The sequence below is a fragment of the Micrasema longulum genome, unplaced genomic scaffold (assembly GCF_059751315.1).
Source record: "Micrasema longulum isolate JH-2025_06_02 unplaced genomic scaffold, ASM5975131v1 h1tg000003l, whole genome shotgun sequence".
NCBI classification, from domain to species: domain Eukaryota; kingdom Metazoa; phylum Arthropoda; class Insecta; order Trichoptera; family Brachycentridae; genus Micrasema; species Micrasema longulum.
This window is the reverse complement of record NW_028277212.1, coordinates 64,437-87,106: the sequence shown is the minus strand read 5'-3', so window position 1 is coordinate 87,106 and position 22,670 is coordinate 64,437. Positions and strand designations below refer to the sequence as shown.

The 22,670-nt window shown below is 31.1% G+C and overlaps 1 protein-coding gene across 2 annotated transcripts in view; it reads right to left on the bottom strand.

Moving 5' to 3' along the window:
- The window catches only part of igl (IQ calmodulin-binding domain containing protein igloo), a 218,600-nt gene extending 198,637 nt beyond the window's left edge, over positions 1-19,963 (bottom strand). Inside the window, exon 1 of one of the 2 annotated variants that reach the window (XM_088239720.1) lies at positions 19,841-19,963. In XM_088239720.1, coding sequence (XP_088095846.1) covers positions 19,841-19,934 — 94 coding nt within the window. In that variant the 5' untranslated portion in view covers positions 19,935-19,963. Of the gene's footprint in view, positions 1-477; positions 796-19,840 lie in introns of those variants that run through there. The other variant, XM_088240441.1, reaches the window with a different exon arrangement.
- Between the last annotated feature and the right edge of the window lie 2,707 nt (positions 19,964-22,670).

Here is a 22,670-nt window from a genome sequence, read left to right as displayed (position 1 = left end):
ATGGATTGTCTCATTCGCCCAAACCAATTTTGCAATATTGATTCACAAATGTATAGCTTATGTTATGTTTTTGTTCTTTCATTGTGTGTTTTGTAATATAAATAATAAATATGTACTTTAATTAATTGGAAAAATAAATACGTAGTATTTAAAACTGTCTGAACATTTTGTTCATTATCTTTCTTTATTAAGTCTTTTGTTTAAACATAAAAAAATTAAAAAAATTATAAGAACGCAAATATTTATTTTATTAAAAAAAAAAACTAATTGTCCTAGTTTATAATATTTAATCAGTTCAGGCACGGGTAACTCCAGTGAGGTCAAATTATTTTTATTATTAATTATAGTTTGTAAGAAAAAAATATATAAATACGTTCACTTACATTTATTTGTATATATATTCACTACTAATAATATGTATATTTGGCACTACTAATAATATTTTAGAATTACAAATGATTTTTTAAAACAACTTACGTTATGAACACTATTCAGCAGACCGGAAACACAAAACCACTATAGATTCAAACCGGCTCGAAATTCGATTTTCAAACACGCCAACCGGAAGTAGGTACTGCAAAACGGATTTAAAAATCACCTGATTCGAACTTTGAATAACGCGCCCGATTGACCGCCACGGGGAAACCGTAAGATCGTGCGCAACGAATATTCGAGATCTCGCAGGAAATGCAACGGATTTTCCGACCCGGTGATTCGAGAGTTCTTTATTTAAAATCGATTACAATATAGATTTTACAACCCCGAACGTGCTACCTTTCCGGCTGCTCTGAGGAGAATGGGACGGCATAGAGAATGGGGGTGTTTTCAGGAGTACAGAGATTGTCAAACTGCGAAGGGGCTGAAAAAATATATCAATAATAAACAAAGAGCTAGGTCAGTTCAGTTCACTTCAGCGCTACATTAGGGTTAACTTGTTATTAGGGTTGACTTATTATATTTCCTTATACCAAGCTTTTAAGTGACCAACAAAAACAAGATTTTTAGCCGTCTGTTCTAGTTTTGGCCAAAACTAAAACTTATATAAATAAGCTATAAGTTCAACAATGTTTGAGTATGTCCCAATTCTTGCAGACTGGCTGGATTTCCTCCCTAGGGAGTTATTCATATTTAAATTTATTTCAACAGAGAGGGAAAACATTTTTGAGAAAGAATTATGGAAGTCTAGGCACTGTCATTTGGCTGGTTTAAGTGGTAACTTTACGCGCTTTGTAACATTCCCCGCTCAAAAATGTTTTACCTCTCTGTTTAAATAAATTTAAATAAAGTTATAAGCTACTTCAAAATGCCCAAAATTAGGTTTTTTTATTGTTAAACCTTACAAGTTTTTTTTAAAAAAAAATTAAAAATGTTTATTTCTCCATACATATATTTAAATTAAATTTTCATTACAAAAATATACTTTAAAAAATACATCTTAAAACTAAGCTTTACCGTAATTTGTAAAAAAATACCCACAAAAATTTTCGCGTCTGAGCGTGGGCCATTATTTTTAATTATTATTAAGTTTATAGTATATAAATATAGGATGACAAAACCATGAAAAAAAAAACAAGATTTACAGATATTGCTATTACAAGAACCTTAATTTATTTGTAGTACATATTTATTATTAATGTTTTTTTTAAAGGTAACTTTCTGTTCCTTCTATGCTAATCCAAGACATTAAACCTACTTTGAACTGTGTCAGAGAGTTAATATTTTGTAATTCCTGGATCTTGGACCAACATGTAAGGAGTGCCTCTGTGCGAACTTAGGTTGTGCATCCTGAAACTGACTGTACACTATCGGATCTATTGTTAATCCGATTAAAATGATTGCTTAATTATTACCTACTTAAGTGAACATATTTTAGGCACTGAAATAAATAAAAATTTCTAAAATTAAGGAGTTCACTCTCTGCATATACTTTATTACTAGGAAATAGTCATTTTTTTTGTACATGATCTTAATTATACTTTTCTGTGCAATTTCTATTGAGTGAATATGCACGCCTAAGACTCTTCCCCATCCTATTATACCAAATATTAAAGATTGAATAAGAGCGTGATATAACATTTTAAATTTTTCTTTTGTCAAAATATTTTTTAATTTTTGGAAAACATCCGATAAATATCTGATTTTGTCTGTGAGTTAAGTTTCACAATAAGTATGAAATAAAATACACCATGGAATAAAAGGCATAAACTTAATGATTAATATGGTTTATTTTTAGCGCTTTTTGGTTCGGTATTGTGTTATACATATAATTTATTATATAAATAAAACACGAGTGATACTTTAATCCACAAATTTGGAATATCCAGTGACCGGTTTCATCGCTTTCACGACATCTTCGAGACTGGTATCTTTATTAAAAAGTTAAATGTATTTATACAGAACACAGGTAAGGATACATAATTCAAAGTTATATGTAAGTAAATTAAATAAAGTTATTTTTATCTTAAGGATCATTATCAACAAATTTTCTATGGGTTAACTAATGAATGGATATAATGCTATTTTAATGAGTTTAAGTATTTTATTTTATGTATGTTATTATGTATCCTTACCTCTGTTCTGTATAAATACATTTAACTTTTTAATAAAGATACCAGTCTCGAAGATGTCGCGAAAGTGATGAAACCGGTCACTGGATATTCCAAATTTGTGGATTAAAGTATCACTCGTGTATTATTTATATAATAAATTACAATGAACTTCCATCAAGATTTTTCACTTACAAACTTAAATGTTATACATATAACGTATACAGCCGAACGTAAACCGACACATCCCGACCCCAAGTCATTTTTGACCAAAACCGAATCTCATGAACTGATCGTGTCACTAATCAAACAGTTATAAGCATCATGAACTAAAAAAGGGAGTTAATGACCACTGTCAAAAGAAGAAAAGCCTCATACTTTGGTCACATATTCCGCAGTGAGAAGTGTGCCCTTCTCCAACTTATTATGGAAGGAGATAAAAGGCAGGCGGGTTGTGGGATGAAAAAGAGCATCATGGTTTAGAAATTTCAGACAATAATTTGATTGCAGGATGCAGCAGCGCTGATTAGACTGGCCCAGGATCAAGATGAACTCAGAATAATGGTCACCAACCTTCGGTAGAAGCATCAGAAGAAGAAGTAGAATATTCAAGAAAGTGTATGGAATTGGCAATTCATGTGGTTGTTTTAAGGCCATAGGTTTTCACATGGAGGATGCATGCCTCAAACACCTTTCTTTAGATTGATCCAAATTTCTTTATATTTTAGAACACGTTCAAGTTTGTCAAAGGCTTCGCAGCTTAGTCCGATTCTCTTTGTTATTACTTCTGCTGCCGGATTTACTTTTTTTAATTTGACTGACTCAATGGCTGCTCTCACGTAAATTCCTGAAAAATTAAATCAACCGGAGAAACTTGCGCCTGGTATTTTTGTAGTTGTCTTGTTCACTTATCATACCTTGAGGTTCCGGGTTCGATTCCTGGATAGGTTGATATGAAACGCTTGTTTTTACATGTGGTATTCCACTAAAGTATTTCATTGTCCCTAGAATAGGCTGACGACCTTACCTTCCTGTAACAGATGATTGAAATGCCTTGTAAAATTAAATATCGCAACAAAAGAACTAACGAGAAAATTCACTTCTACGTACAAAAACCTATGCATCTTCTTCACAGGTTTTCACTCCGTCTTGACTAGAATTAAGTGACTAACTGAAACAAGATTTTTAGCTAAAACAAATACCTAAACCGAATTTCAGCTCCTGTCACGGAGCGAAGGATATAAAGTTGGATAATTTATATAGCGCCACTTTTGTGAAAATCACCTCAAGGGCGCTGTACAATTAATAAATATCCCAGTACGTCTTGCAGCTACAGAGCGCATGGACGGTTGGGATTCTAGTTCCTCGTTTTCAATTAAGATCAATAAAAAAAAAATAACAGATAGGAGCTAGATTATAGAACGTCTTGCAGCTACAAAGCACATAGACAGTTAGAAATTTAGGCCCCATTTACACATTTTAAAAATTGACAAATAAATTAAGTGTATTAATGATATTTAAAAAAAAAAAGAATAATAAAAAAAAGTAAGATTACAACACGTCTTGCAGCTACTAAGTGCCTAGACGATTGGAATTCCAGACCACATTTACAAAATTAAGGTCTTTTAAAGTTGATATGTGAAAGCTAGATAACCAATCATCGTGCAGCTACAAAGCGCATGGACGAGTGGAATTCCAGCAAAGTTAATATGATATCAATAAATTTATAAAAAATAGAGCATAGTAGTAAATTGGTCAAGTGTTCATGCCAAGAAGTAAGCAATAAAAAACTAAATAAATCAAACACCCTTTAAACTCATGGTTAACAAAGGGAGATAGATGTCCGAAGAGAAGCTTTTGTGGACAGAAGGTAGATACCGTCGCCATGTGGCCCACTGGCTGCTTGATAATTTCTGGAAACGCACGTGTGTAGTTACTGGAGGATTATGCCTATTGTTCCAACGACTCGGTGTCCATTTTGATCCGTATTATTCTGTTTTATGAGACGCAACATTCCTGTTCAATTAACTTTTTTACATGAATATTACACAAACGCGTGTATGAGAGTTTGATTTATCATTTTGTATGTTATTAGAAGGCAGATATTTGAAATATTATGTAAGAATGTTTGGGACTGGTTTTAGAAATGGAGTTGGAAATGAGTAGTGACCGACCGAAACCCGATTTTCAGTCGAAACCGAATTTCGGCTTGAGTTTAAGTTTCAACCAAAACCGAAACATTTAAGTAAGCAAGGATCGGAGGTCCGAGGTTTAAACCTTCCATTTTCCAAAAGTGAGTTATTTACAACTCGTTGAAAATGGTCACCAAAATTGAAATATTTGGGTAAATTATAAGATCGCTAATATTTCTAATATTTTATTTTATTTTATTTGGGAAATCAACAACAGATTTCCACAAAGTATACAAAATTAGTAAAGAAAATATATAAATCATATCAAATAAATACATATAAGTTTATACATAAAAAAATGTTGTTTTGATGTACTCGTAAATATTTTTCAATAATCAAAGAATTTTTTATATTTATTTTAAGAACATTAAGTTACTGTAAATTGGGCGGGATTAGGACAAGAATGCTTGAAGAGAGGATAAGGAGAGGAAGGGAGATGTACATATTTATTATTACAATGTCTACTTAGTTGCATTTTTATCGTTAATTTTAAATCTGACAGAGTGATGTTTGTGTAATCTATATTTTTAAATTTTGTATTGTACACAGAAAAAGTCCTAAGAAAAAAAGCACTTTTAAAACACGATGTTTTACTTATTGGTACATGAAAATATTAATTTATATTATTAGATAAAAAGTTTAAAGATACTTTAAAATATGTGTTAAACAAAATACACCATACAATATAAAGCATACGTTTAATGAGTAAATTAGTTTATTTTTAATGCTTTTTGTTCGTTGTCATATTATGCATGTTATTGTATGTAACAGTTATTTTATGTTCAATATAATAACTTCAACTTATTAAATACAAAGAAATTATAAAAATATTAATATTAAGGTCACGCGACCGAGTCACGAGCCATAAGATGCACCTAAACACAGCCAAATGTAATCATTAAAATAACACAAAACCTCTTTATTCTATCGGGAAATTTATTTGTAGAAAAAAATATTTATTTTAATTATAATAATAAAAATACGAATATAGTTTTATTTTACTTTTATTGTCAAATTTTTATGAGTGACTGGGTTTTGCCGTGACTGACATCGTCAGACTGGTGTGAGGCTAAATTTGTTTAGTCTTCCAATGTTACACAGTGTGTAAAGTATTTACTTAAATCAGCCAATGACAGGTCATAAGCCCTGTAGATGCCTTGACTCCAATATTCCTTTCTCAAAAATGTTTTCCCTCTCTGTTGCAACGAATTTAAATACGACAAACCTAATCGATTATCTAATTTCTGCCTTATAAATAAAGCTAGTAAATAATAAATGCATGTTGCAAAATATTAATTGGAACATTTTGACAACCAGCGGACGTCTGTTTTCAAAATGAAATTCATCCCTAGCACATATTCAAGGTAAAATAGCCCTTATGGCGCTTATTCTAAAGCCTTAATATTGATCGCGAATTCCACCTGAAAATCGGGCTGCAAAACGAATTAAGCTTTCAAAACACTACAAACGAATCTCATACATCTCAACTGTTGCATAAGAGCTATTTTACCATGTTTGTTTTCAAGAAATTCGAAATACGAACATCGAACGCGCGCAAGCGAAACGCGATAAACGATTGTCTTATTCAAAGTAAAACGGACCGTTGAGAAAACGTCGCTTCGGCGCATTTTCGCTTGCAGGGTTGGGTTCATTTAGCTAGCAGTTGCAAACAAAGAAATTGTAGGATAATGATCTGTATGAACTTTGTTGATAAGGTGGATTATTAGATTAAGAGCTTGTTTGTTCGGATATGCAGTGAAATAACGGATTTTAGTACAAATCCTTAACTATGTGACAAATCTTCGGACAAACCCTTTTTTTATTTATTTATGTTTCTTCTTCAGATAATTAAAAATAAATAATATTGCTTAAATAAAAAACAAAGCGGTAAAAAAATAAAATGAAATATGAAGAAGAGTTTATGATGAAAAGAAAATCTCAAAGTTTAAACTTATGTGTTGAATAAATTAAGAATAAAATATGTATGTGTGCACTTATTCAAGATAATTTTTTTTTACTAAGTATTTAAAGTTTTTGTTTTTTTTTTTCAATCATAAAAATATTTATATTACGACGTTTTCTCAGAGGAATTTCTCTTTTGTGGCCCCAAGAGTGTTCAATGTCCTGGATGAACATATTTAGTTCTCCGAAACGAAAGCCATTTTCAAGAGAAGTGTACAATAGAGCGGGAAGATGATGTATGAAGTTTTTTATTTTTTTAGACATCAAAGTGAAAGGGGTCTAAAAAGTTGCATTTTGGATCACATATTACGTAAAAATGATTTAAAAAAATATTCCATACTGCTTTTGGCCCTTAACCAAGGTTTGAAGTTTATCACTATTTGAAAATTTTGTTTATTATCTATATCGATAAAATTATTTTTTTGTTAGTTAACCCTTACGCTGCTACGCAGTTTTTCAAGAATCTAATCAGAAATCTTATTATTAATACATTTTAAAAATATTTTATCGAATACGTTGTTTTCCAAACACACTACTGTTTTAAAAATTAATAGCAATTCCAAGAAAAATCTTCCATTTCATAAATATCTAATTCAAGCCCAGTGGAGTGAGCGAGATAGACAATTCGTGCCGCAAATAGACAATTTTCATACAGCGGTTGTAAACCCTTTCTTAATTGAAAATAAAAACAAACAAAACTGATCTCGTACAGCAATCTCAAGGCGCATTGTTTGAATAGTTATTATTGAAACGAAATAATAATGATAGTTTTTTGCTTATTGCGGGGCAAAGTGCTCTGTTATATATTATCAAACCTACCACTTCCATCAATGCATGCTAAACAAAAATTGTGTAAAATATATCTTGAAATTAGTTGCAACAGAGAGGGAAAACATTTTTGCCAAGGGAATATGGAAGTCTAGGCATTTACAGGACTTATGATCTGTCATTGGCTGGTTTAAATGACCACTTTACACACTACAAAATATTCACTATTTTAGGGGTATGTTTACACATCCACATTCATGACTATTTTTACATTACCTCAACTCTTCTCTCTGTTGACTTTTGCAAACTAAAAGAGCTGAAACCTTTATTGATGTCGGTGAGTTTTACCTGGATAAATTATTTCACCTAGGTAATGCCTAAAAATACTTTAATTTTTTTATGCAAGTTATTTTAATCAACAATATTTTGAGTATGTCCAAATGTTTGTAGGGAGTTATTTAGATTGAAACTTAAAAGTAACCGGTAAATGTACTAAGAAGTGATATTATTTCTTGGTAGATGTTATAATATAATTTTAAAAAATAATGTTTTTGTACAACTGTCTCACAAATTGATATCTCTTCTAAGAAAAATATTCCGTTTTACTAATAGCTAGTTCACGCATAATGGATTGAGCGAGATAGACAACAGTTGACGAAATTACAAACAGCTTAGGTAAATTACATATTTTTTACATTTGAATATATTTTTAATCTTACTTTGTTACTCTAACTAATAATTTTACTCTGCAAAGCGTCCTTTTTATTGTGAATGAATTTACAAAATATATCATTCAAAATGATAACGGATAGTGAAAGTGATAAAGAAATAATAGTACCTCACCGAGAAACTCAGAGGCTTAGCAGCTAAACCTATTCCGAAAGTGAATTAGACAATAACGATCATTTTTTAAGTGATAGTGATAATAATTTATAATATGACTCTTACGAAGAGCACGAAATCGAAGAAGCTTTTTCTAAAGTATTTTTGGATCAATATCGAGCTGATATACCTCATTTACGTTTTGTTTGTAGAATAGAGTTTGTATAGTAATAATTACGTTTTGTTAGTAGAGTAATAATTACTACCTAATGAACAGCTAAAACATTTGAATTTCCCATTGCTATGGGCACCCATTATAATAAATGAACTAATGTTTTTTTTATATTCAAACGTCCTAATTGACAATCATTAGGTTCCATGGTGAATTATTTTTATGTTTTATGGCTCTTTAGTTATTTGTTTATATTCTTAATTATGGGGTTTTCCGGTGATATAGGGACCTCACTAGATAAGATTTATTATATTAAAAGTAAAGTATTTAATTAGTTATTCATTACGGAAGTACATCAATATTTTCTTAATTATTGGATCGGGTTTAATCGCGGGAAAAACACCGAATGCAATTATTTTCTTCAAATATTATTTAAGTGATTAAATAACTAACTATTAACATTAATTTATTTTTCATTTGACTGTTTTTGCAATGTAAAAAAGTTCACTGTTTCAGGTCCCGACTAGCTATAAGTTTCCTGTGTTTAGTCGTTTCTCTTTTCTTAAAAGCACTGTGAATTTAAACATCATAAGTAAATTTATAATGAGGATGTTTAGTGGTTTAAAAAAAAATTGTTATTTGACAAAGCTTTTTTAATTTTTATGTATCGTATTATCAGCGCTACGATCTTTTAAATTTTTGTATTTCTGACATTAACCCGCGTGTGACGTCGCAAGTTCTCTTCCGCTTCTTCTCGGTTAGTTCTGTTAATTGGTCCATTGACGATTAGAAAAACCGGAAATCTTCCCCAATCCTCTTATCATTGGTTGATTCATATGAACAAGTGACGTCATTCAAAGTAGATCGTTTTTATTTAAATATTTTTTATTAATTTCAAGAAACTTTGCCGTACAATTTAATGCTCAAATTTTAACCGCGCGTAAGAAAACATTTTTTGTGTTAAATTTTCCGTGGGGCTGAAATAGGTACGAAACTAAATGATAACCCGTCGAATAAGTAATTTGTATGTTTTGAAAATGTTTTATACCACTGACGGTTAAGTGCAACAAGCAGTTCCCGAATTCATTTACCCTTTTGGGGATTATGACGTCAGCATCAGTCTAGTTGGAACTTTATGATAGGGATTAACAACAACGATATATCGTTGTTTAGCAGTATAAGGGTTAAGATATACCTTAATCACATTACAAATTTGAACTCGTTTTACAACTACGGAAATGCAAAAAGTTTACACTCCGCGGAACTGATTCCCTTGAGCGCCTGGCTAATATTCACAAAATCAATGGCTCATTAAAACAATGCTACCCATTTATTATAATTTATTTTATAAAACAAAGTGCAACTCACGCCCCTAGATGCTTATTAAATAAGGTGTAATGTACATTATTTTTTAAATTTATTTGATTATTCTATTTTATTAGGTAAACAAACAGTATATACACAAATGTTGACAATTTCTTTGTATACTAGTGTAGGACACTCATGCACACACCAAAAAAATAAAGTTGAACATCTTCTTTTCTCAAAACTTCTATGATTTTTGACATAAATTTACATATGAACATATTACAACAGAGAAGAAGAACATTTAAGAGAAGGTAATATAGAAGTCTAGGCATCTACAGGGCTTATGACCTGTCAATGGCTGGTTTAAGTGGCTACTTTACACACTGTGTAACATTCACCATTCTGCCTATATTTGAACATCTGTATTCCTTAAATTCTTTTATCTGTAGATGTTTGTGAAGTTAAAGAGCTGAAACCTTAATTTATGCGGGTGAGATTTATCTAATTGAATTATTTCACCTACATACTAGGCAACGCCTGAAAATGTTATTTTTTTTAATTTCTATACTTCTTCATGGACCAGGTAATTTGTTACACAGTGTGTAAAGTGGCCCTTTAAACCAGCCATTGACAGGTCATAAGCCCTGTAGATGCCTAGACTTCTATATTACCTTCTCTTAAATGTTCTTCAGCTCTGTTGTAATATGTTAATATAAACAGCTTCCCAGAGAGTTGAATCCAGTCCTTGTCTACAAAAATTTGGACAAATTCAAAATATTGCTATTGAAAAGACATGAATAAATAATGTTGTGTACATAAAACCTCCAGAACACAATTATCAGATTTTTCCAGTTTCCAAGCTTTCAAATTGCGATTTTTCAAAATGATGTATTTTGGGTAAGTGATTTTTGCCTGAACGGCAACGATATTTTTTTTTTTTTTTTAATAAAAACCTTTTTTAGCGTAAATAAACAATACATTCAGTGAAAAAATGGAACACTTAAGGTTGAACCTGCCAAAAAAGAGTCTAGCTCTTGTGTTTGGCAAGTTTACAAAATAACATAAAAATAAAACATAAAATGCAAAACAAAATAATAAAATAAATAAAAAATTAAACAATTTTAATAACTGAGAAAATATAACACTAAAAAATATTAAATAAAAACAAACACTTACAAAACTTATAAACACGGGCACATATTAAACATACATCTCTTTTTTCAAAATACAGTTAATGTTAATTATGTCAAGAAGATTTTCTTTTATTTATCCTTAAATTTTCCGTAATTTATTTCTTGACGTAGATTTTGTGGTAAATTATTGAAAAGCTTCCGCCCTATGTAAGTATAATGATGTTTGGCCGTGGTAGTTAATTCTCGGTAGAGCGAAGCATCCTGTTCTCAACCTTCCCGTAATACGGTCCGATGGGAGGCTCTCCTTATGCACCTGGAGCATACAACACTTTCCGTAGATATCCCTCACTCTTAAAAAATTTAATTCTTTGAACAGTTCAGTATTTGAGATCAAGGACGGTTTATAAAGTATTATTTTAATGAGTTTTTTTGTCGAATTTCTAAGGGTCTAAGATGAGCGTTATAAGCCCCCCCCCATCCAACTATTGCATATTGAATGATTGACTGTACTAGAGCATGATAAACTGTCTTTAATTGATCCGTCGATAAAATACCTCTAAGTTTTAAAAATATGTGGAATAATTTTCTTAGTCTTTTGCATATATACATTGTTGTTATTATTATGGCACACATAAAAATATGGTTAATGTTAATGCGTGCCCTACTTAAATATTAAAAATAATAAAAATTCTCATTTCTATTATACTTTAAATTTAATTACTTTTTTTGTTGATGAAATTGCTTGAAATGCATTATGGTCTCAAAGCCCCATTTGATAGTTCGCCAAGATTCGTTGTTTACGTTCCAAAAGTATTGAAATAGAGACAATGAATCCTCTTTCAAAGTGGCAAAAATCCAAAAAAAATTGGCGAGGATCTCTCTCTTAGTAATTCCTTATCAGATAAATGTTTCGCACAGAACTATACAGAGAACTAAACAATAATGGCAAATTAAATTCATACATATACAATACATACATAATATATAATTTATACGTAACACTGTTATGCTTAATAAACTCATATATTTGTTTTTGGTATAAAAGGCATTTTAGCCGTGTACATGTACAGTAATCTTTGAATGTATAATTTTTCTCTACGCGTGATGTCACTGAACTTTTCATGAACGGCTTAAATGATTTATGTGCGGTTTTTAACGAAATATAGATCTTTGCTCTGCGAGTGTTCGTAGATATTAAAATTTTCAATTTCACCTGAAAAAAAAAGGAGCATGAATCTTTTTCCATCGACCTACCAAGGTTGCATTCGACGAGAATGCGTGTAAAAAAAGGAAGCATGTGTTTTTTTTTTGTTTAAAAAAGTTTGTTTTTGAATGTTTATAAACGCCATTCTTTATGGATCCCGATCAGATTCTTTCCTTAAATTCCTTACAATTACTTTCCATTTATTCCTTTTTACTGGATTTTTGGTAAAACTAAAATAATATTTACTGACATTCCATAAATTTTTGAAAATCGGATTCATGAATAAAGTGCATCCCTGTTGGTGCGAAGACCGTTTGCAAAAATAATTCTATATTTGAAAGTTAATTCTTTTATGTTTTGAAATTCAACCATACACCAGTACCTAGGTATATATTTAAATTTAACATTTGAATATAGTAATTTTAAGTTTTAGAATTCAATCATGAACAAGTACCTAGGTACCTACTTATCAATAAAAAATCATTTCCCTTTAATCCTGAGAGTTTTTGCACGCTTTCACGACACACTTTCACGGCGGCCTCCGTGGTGTAGTGGTCAAGACGCTTGACTCACGCACGGAAGGTTCCGGGTTCGATTCCCGGTGAGAACACAAAAATTAAAAATGTGATTTTTCTCAAGCCTGGTTGTTCTGTAATGTAATTCACCACTGTAATTGGGCCCCCTGGCCTGTTGTGGTGCAAAAAAAAAAAAAAAATGAAATGAAATGAAATGAAATGAAAACAACCAGTCATTTTTGTTTTTCATTTCTTTTTATTTCGGAATAAATGTCAAGCACGCGTCAAAACCCGGCTGGCGGTAAAATAATGACTAAATTCGCGCTAGACATGAGTTGAGGAGTAAAACGTGGTCTGATTTTTCTTTACTAACGCGCATTCCCGTATTTTCTCCCTTGATTTTAGCACTAGAGCAGCGATTTTTGAACGATTTTGATTAAGCACGACGAGAACTTTTAACCAATCCCATGAGGAGATACAACGAAAACTAACCTTTTTTACGAATGTGTCAATACCTCAAAAAGGCAAAAATAAATAACGTTTTAATAACGAAATGTCTGTGTATGTCTCTAGATGGTTTAAATTCACAATTAGACCCAATAGGTGGCGCTGCAATCTCAATGTCAAATGTCACTTAGTATATAGTTAATTAAAAATTCGAATTTTTAGAGATTTTGCGTTTGCTTAGCCAGCTAATAGCAGGCAAGCCAACGGTCGGGCAGGACAGCGTCTGTCAGATCCGCTTGTGATTTTTTTTTCAAACGCACCGTTGAGAATACCTTTCAGGTAAAAGTCACTAATACAACAATATTTTGAGTTTGTCAAAATTTTTGTAGACAAGGACTGGATTCAACTCCTTGGAGAGCTGCTTACATCAATACATTACAACAGAGATAAAGAACATTTAAGATAAGGTAATATAGAAGTCAAGGCATCTACAGGGCTTATGACCAGTCAATGGCTGGTTTAAGTTGCCACTTTACACACTGTGTAACATTCACCATTCTGCCTATATTTGAACATCTATATTCCTTCAATTCTTTCATCTGTTGATGTTTGTGAAGTTCTATTCCTGCTGACAAGCCTCTAAATGGTGGCTTAGCGGGTAATTCCTTAAAAAAAATATTAAGTAACCTATTTCTTATACCGGATATAAATAGTTATACCGGGTATAGTTATTCCAATAAGCTTGGTTCAAGGAAACCTAATAAGTAAGGCCCACAATATAAATATATAATATTATTTCGTCCATATTATTTGAATCTTCCATTTCAGTGATATGCTGTTTGCCAGACTGCTAGACGCCGCAGATTGCGTTAATTTATAAATTGTCTGAAAGAGGCGCAAAATCGATTTCAATTTGTAAAAAAACATGGGAGCTTTATCGCGGGTTATTTACCCTTACGCGCATCCAATAGGACATATAACACTGTATTAGTTCACCAAACAATGTACTGTATTTTTGGACCATAAGATGCACCTTTTCACTCTAAAAATTCATTAAAAAATAAAGGCTAGTATCAGGGTCAGATGCGTCCAAAACATTTTTTTTCTAAAAATCAATAAATTAATTTTGGGGTACGTCTTTTTTATACATTTATTTTATTTTATCAACAAACACGGTAAAATTGCATTTTACAAAACTGATAATATAAATATATTTGTTTTAATTCTTATTTTTTTAAATGCGTTACTTAAAAAAAATATGTGATGAAAATAAAACTTGTTATTAGTGTAAAAAAATAAAAGTTGTGAAGTTTTATTGTCATAATTATTTATAATTAAGTGTTACGAAGTGAATGCCGATTCAATAAACAACATTACTTTTTTATTTAAATTTATTACGACAGAGAGGGAAACCATTTTTGAGAAGGGAATCTGGGAGTCTGGGCATTTACAGGGCTTATGACCTGTCATTGGCTGGTTTAAGTGGCCACTTTACACACTGTGTAACATTCACCATTCTGCCTATGTTTGGACATCCACATTTCCACAACTCTTTCATCTGTTGATGTTTGTGAAGTTAAAGAGCTGAAACCTTTATTTATGCTGGTGAGATTCATCTAAAATTTAATGTACATTAATGTAACACATTGAATGATACATGAATGACAATAACAATGAATGCATTAGTTTTTTATACAACAATTTAATTATTACAATGTTTGAGTATGTCCATAAGCTTACAGACTGGCTGGATTTCCTTCCAAGAGAGTTATTCACATACAAATTAATTGTTTTCAGGCGTTGCCTAGTAGGTGATTTGGTTCAGCCGGATGAATCTCACCCACGTGATAAAAGTTTCAGCTCGCTTACTTCACAAAAGTCAACAGACGGAAGAGTTGAGGAAATGTGTATGATCAAACATGGTGAATGTTACACAGTGTGTAAAGTGGCCCCATAAACCAGCCAATGACATGTCAAAAGCCCTGTAAATGCCTAGACTTCCATATTCCCTTCTCAAAAATGTTTTCCCTCTCTGTTGGAACTGATTTAAATTTGATTGTACATTTGACCAGTATTTATGATTTTTGAAGTACCACAAGATTTTTCTGGTGTTTTCTGCAAATTAAGAAATGTCGTTTTTGTGATCGAAACTATTTTCAGAAGGTAATTATTACAGTAGTTTTTTTTGTACGAAAGCGGTCTGGGTGTTTTTAGCAGAACATAGAATTGACCCTACTGCATCCGATAACACTAATTTCTCACTTTTTCAAAATTGTAGACTAGCTGCTTTCGGCATAACTTTGTTTAATTGTTCCTATAAAACAGTGGTACCTGTCTAGTAATTATTCCAAGCACCCTGAAGTGGATGAGAGATAACAGTTTCGGATAATATAATGACAGTTTTAGTGACGTCGACATACTACATTGTAAATACCATATTTTGATCAGATCAGTTAAAGACATTTTAAATTTATCTCCTGCTTGACTTTTAACTTTTAATTTGATTCTTAATTTTGTCTTTCAATTTTAACTTTTTAATTTTAATTCTTAATTTTAATTTTTAATTTAAACTTTTAACTTAATTTTAATTGAAACTTTTCATTTTAATTTTTACTTTTACTTTCAATTTTAATCATTTGATTTCAACTCTTAATTTATACTTACCTACATTTACTACCTGCATCGAATAATTTATTGTTAGTTGTGATTTTTTTTACAATTAAATCGAAATGTTCATGGAAGTAGAGAGAGAGGGAGGAAGGTAGAGTAGCTTTACAATGTCTTCTCCTTTTTATGAACTTTTTATGTAATATTTTCATTTTTACTTTTTTAGAATTAAATTATTTTTCCCCTCTCCTGCATTCATTAGTGTGAAATCTGTAATTGGTCTTACTTTTTAAAATTGTTAATTTGTACCTTGTTTTATATAAAGACTGTATGATTTCATTAATAAATAAATAAATAAATAAATAATCCTATATTGAATTTACTTTTTGGAATAAATTTAATAAGTCTATAATTTTTAAGTATTAATAAATTTAATGGTCGTATTTGAAAAACTCATGACTGATTTCAAGTTTAAAGTAACTTTAGATTTTTTTCGGTTTCTTTCTAGAGAATTTCAGCCTATGGTCAGATGCGTCTTATTGTTGGCAAAATACGATATTATTGTGTATTTCGAGTATCAACCAAGATATCGTTTTTTGTGTTTCTAATAACTATACTAGAGAGTTATCACATGACTATTTTACGCACCTGAAAGCCGTATGAATGGAAGCCAGAACGGACGCATTAAACAGATAGCCCGTATCCGATTTAAACGTTATTTTTCAGTCACTCTCTCATCCGTTGTGTGGAGCCCACAATACATAACAAACATGGAAAGGATTGAAAATGTTAAAAGAAAAATTTTAAAATACCTAGATTATAAAAACAATAAAACGCTGTGCACTCACAGCCAATTTGCTAAACAAAATGGATTTTTTTCCCTTGAAAATAGACGCACTTTATCTGAATTATGCTATTTATATAAATTATCAAATAATAAAGTAGACTCTTTTCACCTACTCTCCAAAATTAATCTTAATGTCCCTTTTCGCGTGACAAGAAATAAGTATTTGTTCCACCTGCCGGTCTGTAGAACTAACTATGCACAACACTCTTTTCTCTATCGTTCTTGCTCTAACTATGATGCTTTTTTTTCACCTTTTGATATATTTAAAACGCCCCTTAATTTATGTAAAAATAAATTAAGACTGATTATTTCTTGCTGCAATACGATCCCACCTGCTATTAAATGATGCTCACACTTACACACACCTGAACACTTATTCCTAGATACACACAAACACACCTATACACTTACTCTGATACAAATACATATAAACACACCCTTTTGTTGTGCCACAATTTAATATGTATGATTTTTATTTAGAAACTGCGCTGGTTTGTCCTTAAACCTTATCTTTTTGATCTTATTGTATTATAATTTTCGACCGTTTGTTTCTGTAAAATTCTGAAATAAATAAATAAATAAATATGTTGCTAGAAAAACGCGACGTTTTTGGCTTTGGTTGTAGTGACGTTAAGATTCGTGATGGTGTTCTGAACAAATTTCAGGGGCCAGGAACAAATAAACATGAATCGTGACGTATTAGGAGCGTGCCCAATGTAATGGCCGTTTTTGCAGGAATTCAAAATTACAAATTAAAAATTATTTTTATGCTACTAATAGTAAGCAAACATTTTTTTTGTTGCCAGTAATTCACAAACCTTCTTCACTTTAAAAATGTTACAAAAAACATGATATTTTCCTATTATCTCCATTTTTAAGGATATTGAGAGCAGTCCTCAAATAAAAAATCCTCGTTTAGAATTCTGGTTGAATTTAACATGAATAATTGTATTCTTAATCCGCTCGGACACAGAATACAAAATACTATAATGAAGAGATTATTCATAAAAAATCTTTTTCTGTGTACGTGTTAATGTACATCAACAAATAAAACTAAATTTTGAAATTTAAGTCATAAAATAATTAAAAGTTTAATCCAATAAAAAAAATGTACGCAGGTCCCTAGAGATAATAAAAAGATAAAATTATCAATTAAAAGAAAAACCGTCTGAAAACTCATTGCACAAGACCAGAAGAAATTAAAGAAATTAAATGGCCTAAAAGTAATATTTCAAATCACGATGTTATTATTGCATACCTAAGTAATGAATAAATTATTTTTATTTACTTATATGCAGAGCCATCTATACCCAGTTTGTTAAGTTAAGTTAATTGCGTAAGTGGTTGTGAGCTTGGGTTAATTAAAAAATGTTTCGCAAGACATCCGATAGATGTCATACACAAAATATTGCGTGAAATTTTCTCTGAAATTTAGAGGAGTCGTTTGACAATACTAAAATTCATTCCAGTTTTTACAATAAGTTGCACAGTTTAAAAGTATTATTGGTTTTATATGTTGGTATAGCATTTTTCGCATTTTAACCGCTCGTTTCTGTGATGTAACCGATGTTGTAAATTGCAATTAATTATAATAAAATAAATTAATTTCTTTTTAAAACTCCATTCTATTTATAATTTAAGTATAAGGTATTATTTACTTACATAGCCTGTGTAGCTTTGTAACCAGCCGGTAGAAAAAAATAAGTGGTTAGTTAAAACACAGTTTTATTTCATTTAAATTATTTATAGACAATTCCTAATGGAATTAGTGGAAGTGTACCAAGTATTTTTAAAATTAATAACTTATATGTAAATATAAGTTATTACATCATTAAAACACAGTTCTTTCATATTTATTTTAATCAAATAAATAACCATCGTCAGTGTTTAAATTTGTTGCAACAGAGAGGGAAAACATGAAAAAAATGGGAATATGGGAGTCTAGGTATTTACAGGGCTTATGACCTGTTTTCCAGTCTACAAGCATTCGGACATACTACATTGTGGACAAAGTCAGTGCTTCAAATACAAATTTTATGTATTTTTTTTTTTAAAGATAAATTTAGGTTTAGATTTAATTTAACAAAGAGGGAAAACATTTTTGAGAAGGGAATATGGAAGTCTAGGCATTTACAGGGCTTATGACCTGTCATTGGCTGGTTTAAGTGGCCACTTTACACAATGTGTAACAAGAGCAGAAACCTTTATCACTTTACTTCACAAAGGTCAACAGATGGAAGAGTTGAGGAGATGTGGATGTTTAAACATGGGCAGAATGGTGAATGTTACACAGTGTGTAAAGTGGCCACTTAAGCCAGCCAATGACAGTTCATAAGCCCTGTAAACGCCTAGACTTCCATATTCCTTTCTCAAAAATGTTTTCCCGATCTGTTTAAATAAATTTGAAAATGAACAACTCCCTAGGGAGGAAATCCAGCCAGTCTGCAAGCATTTGGACATACTCAAACATTGTCGAACAAATTAGCGTTCTTATGATTTACTAAAATATTATATTTTGTTTACCATTTTCAACGAGTTGTAAATTACTCACTATTAGAAAATGGGAATCAACTTGGGGTTGAGTAGGATTCGAACCACGGACCTTTGAGCCGTGAGTCCGAAACACTAGCCGCGGGACCACAGCCCGATTCTTTAATTAATTAATTAATTTATATATCGGCAACTATTATGAATGTTACCACGATTTTTTGTTATCTTCAAGCATAGAATTAAGAAAAGTCCAGAAATCGCATCAAATAGAAGGCGACTCAACCACTGTTAAAATAGTAGTTTTACGTTTTGACCCATTAGTTTCTTTATAAACGTCGCTCAGTACGCAACACCCGATTTGAATTAAACTATGCCGTGTTGTGTCGTTTTAAAGTGTAGAAATACTGCTGGGATAAAAAAAACAAGATGAGAGCACATTTGATATGTAAGAAGCAAATGCGTGTGTAAGTAGCAAATGCATTGCTCAAAAATTGAATTATTTTTCCATCTGTCAGATTGTCGAAGAAAACAAAATAGACATTTCGTTAGGGTTGCCAGGGTAGTAAATTTGTTTACCCTACTTTTTGTCATCTAATGAGAGAACCAATGAAATTTGCACCTCGGATTAAACAACACCGTGGTGGAAATTTGACCGACATTATCTTTAAAACATCAAATATTATTTAACATGAAATAAAAATATCAGTTTTTTGTAAAATAAAATTTGTTTTATTTTTAGGTTCAAATTTCATTGATTCGATTACTCTTATTTATTAAATAACGCTTTTTAAATAAGAGAGTTCTGAAATATATTTTTTCTAACTTACCTTTACTATCTTCTATGTGATTTTCTTCTTTGTCCTTCGCTCCTTGTTCGTCTTCTTCAACTTTCTTGGCATCTTGACTTGTATTACACCCCATTGTGGATTTCTAATCACTTTTCACTCACTAAGTAACAGTTACGTCGAAATGTCCCCCACAAACGACATATTTTTCAAATGTTTTCTTTTCATTTCTCATAGATGTTAATTGATGTCGAAGGGACGTCTAGAATCGTCTCCACATTAAAAATAAAATTTCTTAAATTTTTATTTATTTATTAATTTACGGGCTTTTCCACATATTGGAAATTACTTTTAAGTGCAGCAGTGAAACATAAGCAGGTAAATTTAGTTAAAATTACAGATAACATAAAAAAAACTAAAAGATACAATAATAAGTAAAAATAAGGAAATGTACCAACATAGGTATAGGGTACATAAAAAAATATTTAATAAATTTACATATGAAAACATACGCACATACATATAAGTTTATACATTATTATAGAGATACATGAGAAAACAAAATAGTAAATAAAGAACAATATTAAGAAATTTTATACAAATTAATTTATAACCTTTTGAATACTTAACCTATATCATATAAAGACAGACGAAATATATCAACTTCACCATACTTGTTACCTAGCCGCTGGCCGGTGTAGTCTAGGTATTGGTGAATTGTAATAATAATTGTGACTGCCAGGAGATTAAAAAAATAACGTTAGCTGCCGAGTATTTCGAACAGGTACTTTTAAGCTGATAACACTAGTTGATTCCGGGACGTCCAATACGCCATTTGCTATTTTATATAAATTTAATAAATCATTTATAATTATTCTTTTACAAAGAGTTGACATATTTAGTTTACATAATAAATTATCGTAATGAATATTTTCAGTGGGTATATTCAGTTTGTAATTGATGAATTTAAGGAATTTACGTTGTACTCTTTCTAACTTTAAAATATGAACATTGTAATAAGGTGACCAAATTGTTGAATTGAATTCTAAATTACTTCTAACCAAGGCGGTAAATAGCACTTTGAGGGTAGAGATGGAATTAAAATCCTTTATAGTTCGCTGCAAATATCCAAGACATTTCATTGCCTTATTAGTGATGGTATCAATGTGAGGAATAAATGTCAATTTTTCGTCAGGAACTATCCCCAAATGTCAAAATTCATGAATTTCAAATTAAGATTGCTATTGTCCCCACAAGAACAAAGTACAGTTGATATTTTAAGTTTTATTAATAAAATTAATAGGCTATCAAACTAAGTCAATTAAAAAATATAAATATTTTTATGTATCGTATAATCATAGTTGCGATTTTTTAAAGTTTTGTATTTTTTAATAATTCCTCGAGTGACGTCACTTATTCTGATTAGAAAGTTGACTTTCCGGAAACCGGAAATGTATCAGATCACTGTCTGATTGATTGATCCGGTGACGTCGTTCAAAGTAGTTCGTTTCTATTTAATAAACAATAAAAAATATTTTCACAATCTAATCAGCGCATATTTGTCCCAATCAGTGCATGTGCTTATTAAAATGCATGTCGTGTTGGTTTTATATTTTTGTGCAACAACTATGTTGAAGGTGTGTAGTGGGTTTTGCATGTTGGTTTAATTAGCGTTGTGACAAAGAGACGGGTACGTTTCGAAACCGGTAGACATAGAAAAGTCGGTAATTGATTATGTACAAATATTTAGTCAAATTGAGCATCTACCAAAATTCCTAAAATTATCGCAGATAATGTTCAAGCGCACGCAATTAACAAATTCTGACATTATTTTCAGGATACAAACCTACCTACATTTACTCGTATTTCACATATCAATTGTACTGAATATAAAAGTACCTTAGCCTTGATAGTATTAATTATATACGCTGGATTTTAAGCCATTTTGAGTCCAGTCCTATTTAGATTCCAAAATTTCTTGCCGATTAATGTTAAGTAAACATAAGTCCAGAGCTTACTTCTCCCACTCCTTGATTATGCAGATGTATGTTACTCAGATGCTAATTCTGAACTGCTTGATAGGTTTGAACGATTGCAGAATCCTTGTTTACGTTACATCTTTAATCTTCGCAAATTTGACCACATAACCGAATATTGCACGCAACTACACTGGCTCAGTATCAGGCATAGAAGAAACATTCACATTCTATCACTTCTTCACAATATATTGAATAATCCCACTTCACCTGTTTATCTGAGAGAACTCTTCCAATCTCTATCAAAATATGGACTATCTCTTTGCTCTAGTAACGAGAGTACCCTTTTAATACTCCTTCAGCGCTCTAATTTTCTTGCCTCTTCTTTCACAGTAGTAGCTGCTCGATTGTGGAATAATCTAACCACTAATGTTAGAGACGCCTTCTTTATTTAAATTTAATTCAAGTTTAAAATGTCCCTATTAAAAAATTTTGAGTTGTTTTTTTCTCCTCCTTCTTTCCATACTTTCACCTCTCCTCTTCTCTCTTCATAGTATAGTATAATTATTTAGTTTATTTTTGTTTAAATGTTCTTGTAATTTTCTTAAACCGAACGTTTTGCGTAGGTAGGCGAAAATTGCGTCAAAGCAATATGCCCGCCCTTTTTTATAAATAAATTGTATATAAAGAGTGAAATAAAATAAATAATAACACAAATGTTCGAATTTCCGCGCACGCATTTTAAGGTCTATAACGTTGTCGTATTGTTTTACGAGACTCGTAGATATAAGAACATCAAACTCGTGTAATGCCAAGAAAAAAAGACTCTAATAACGTATTGCATAAAGTTTTAAATAGTGTATTATTGTAATTTGGCCAAAATTTAAGAACATTTT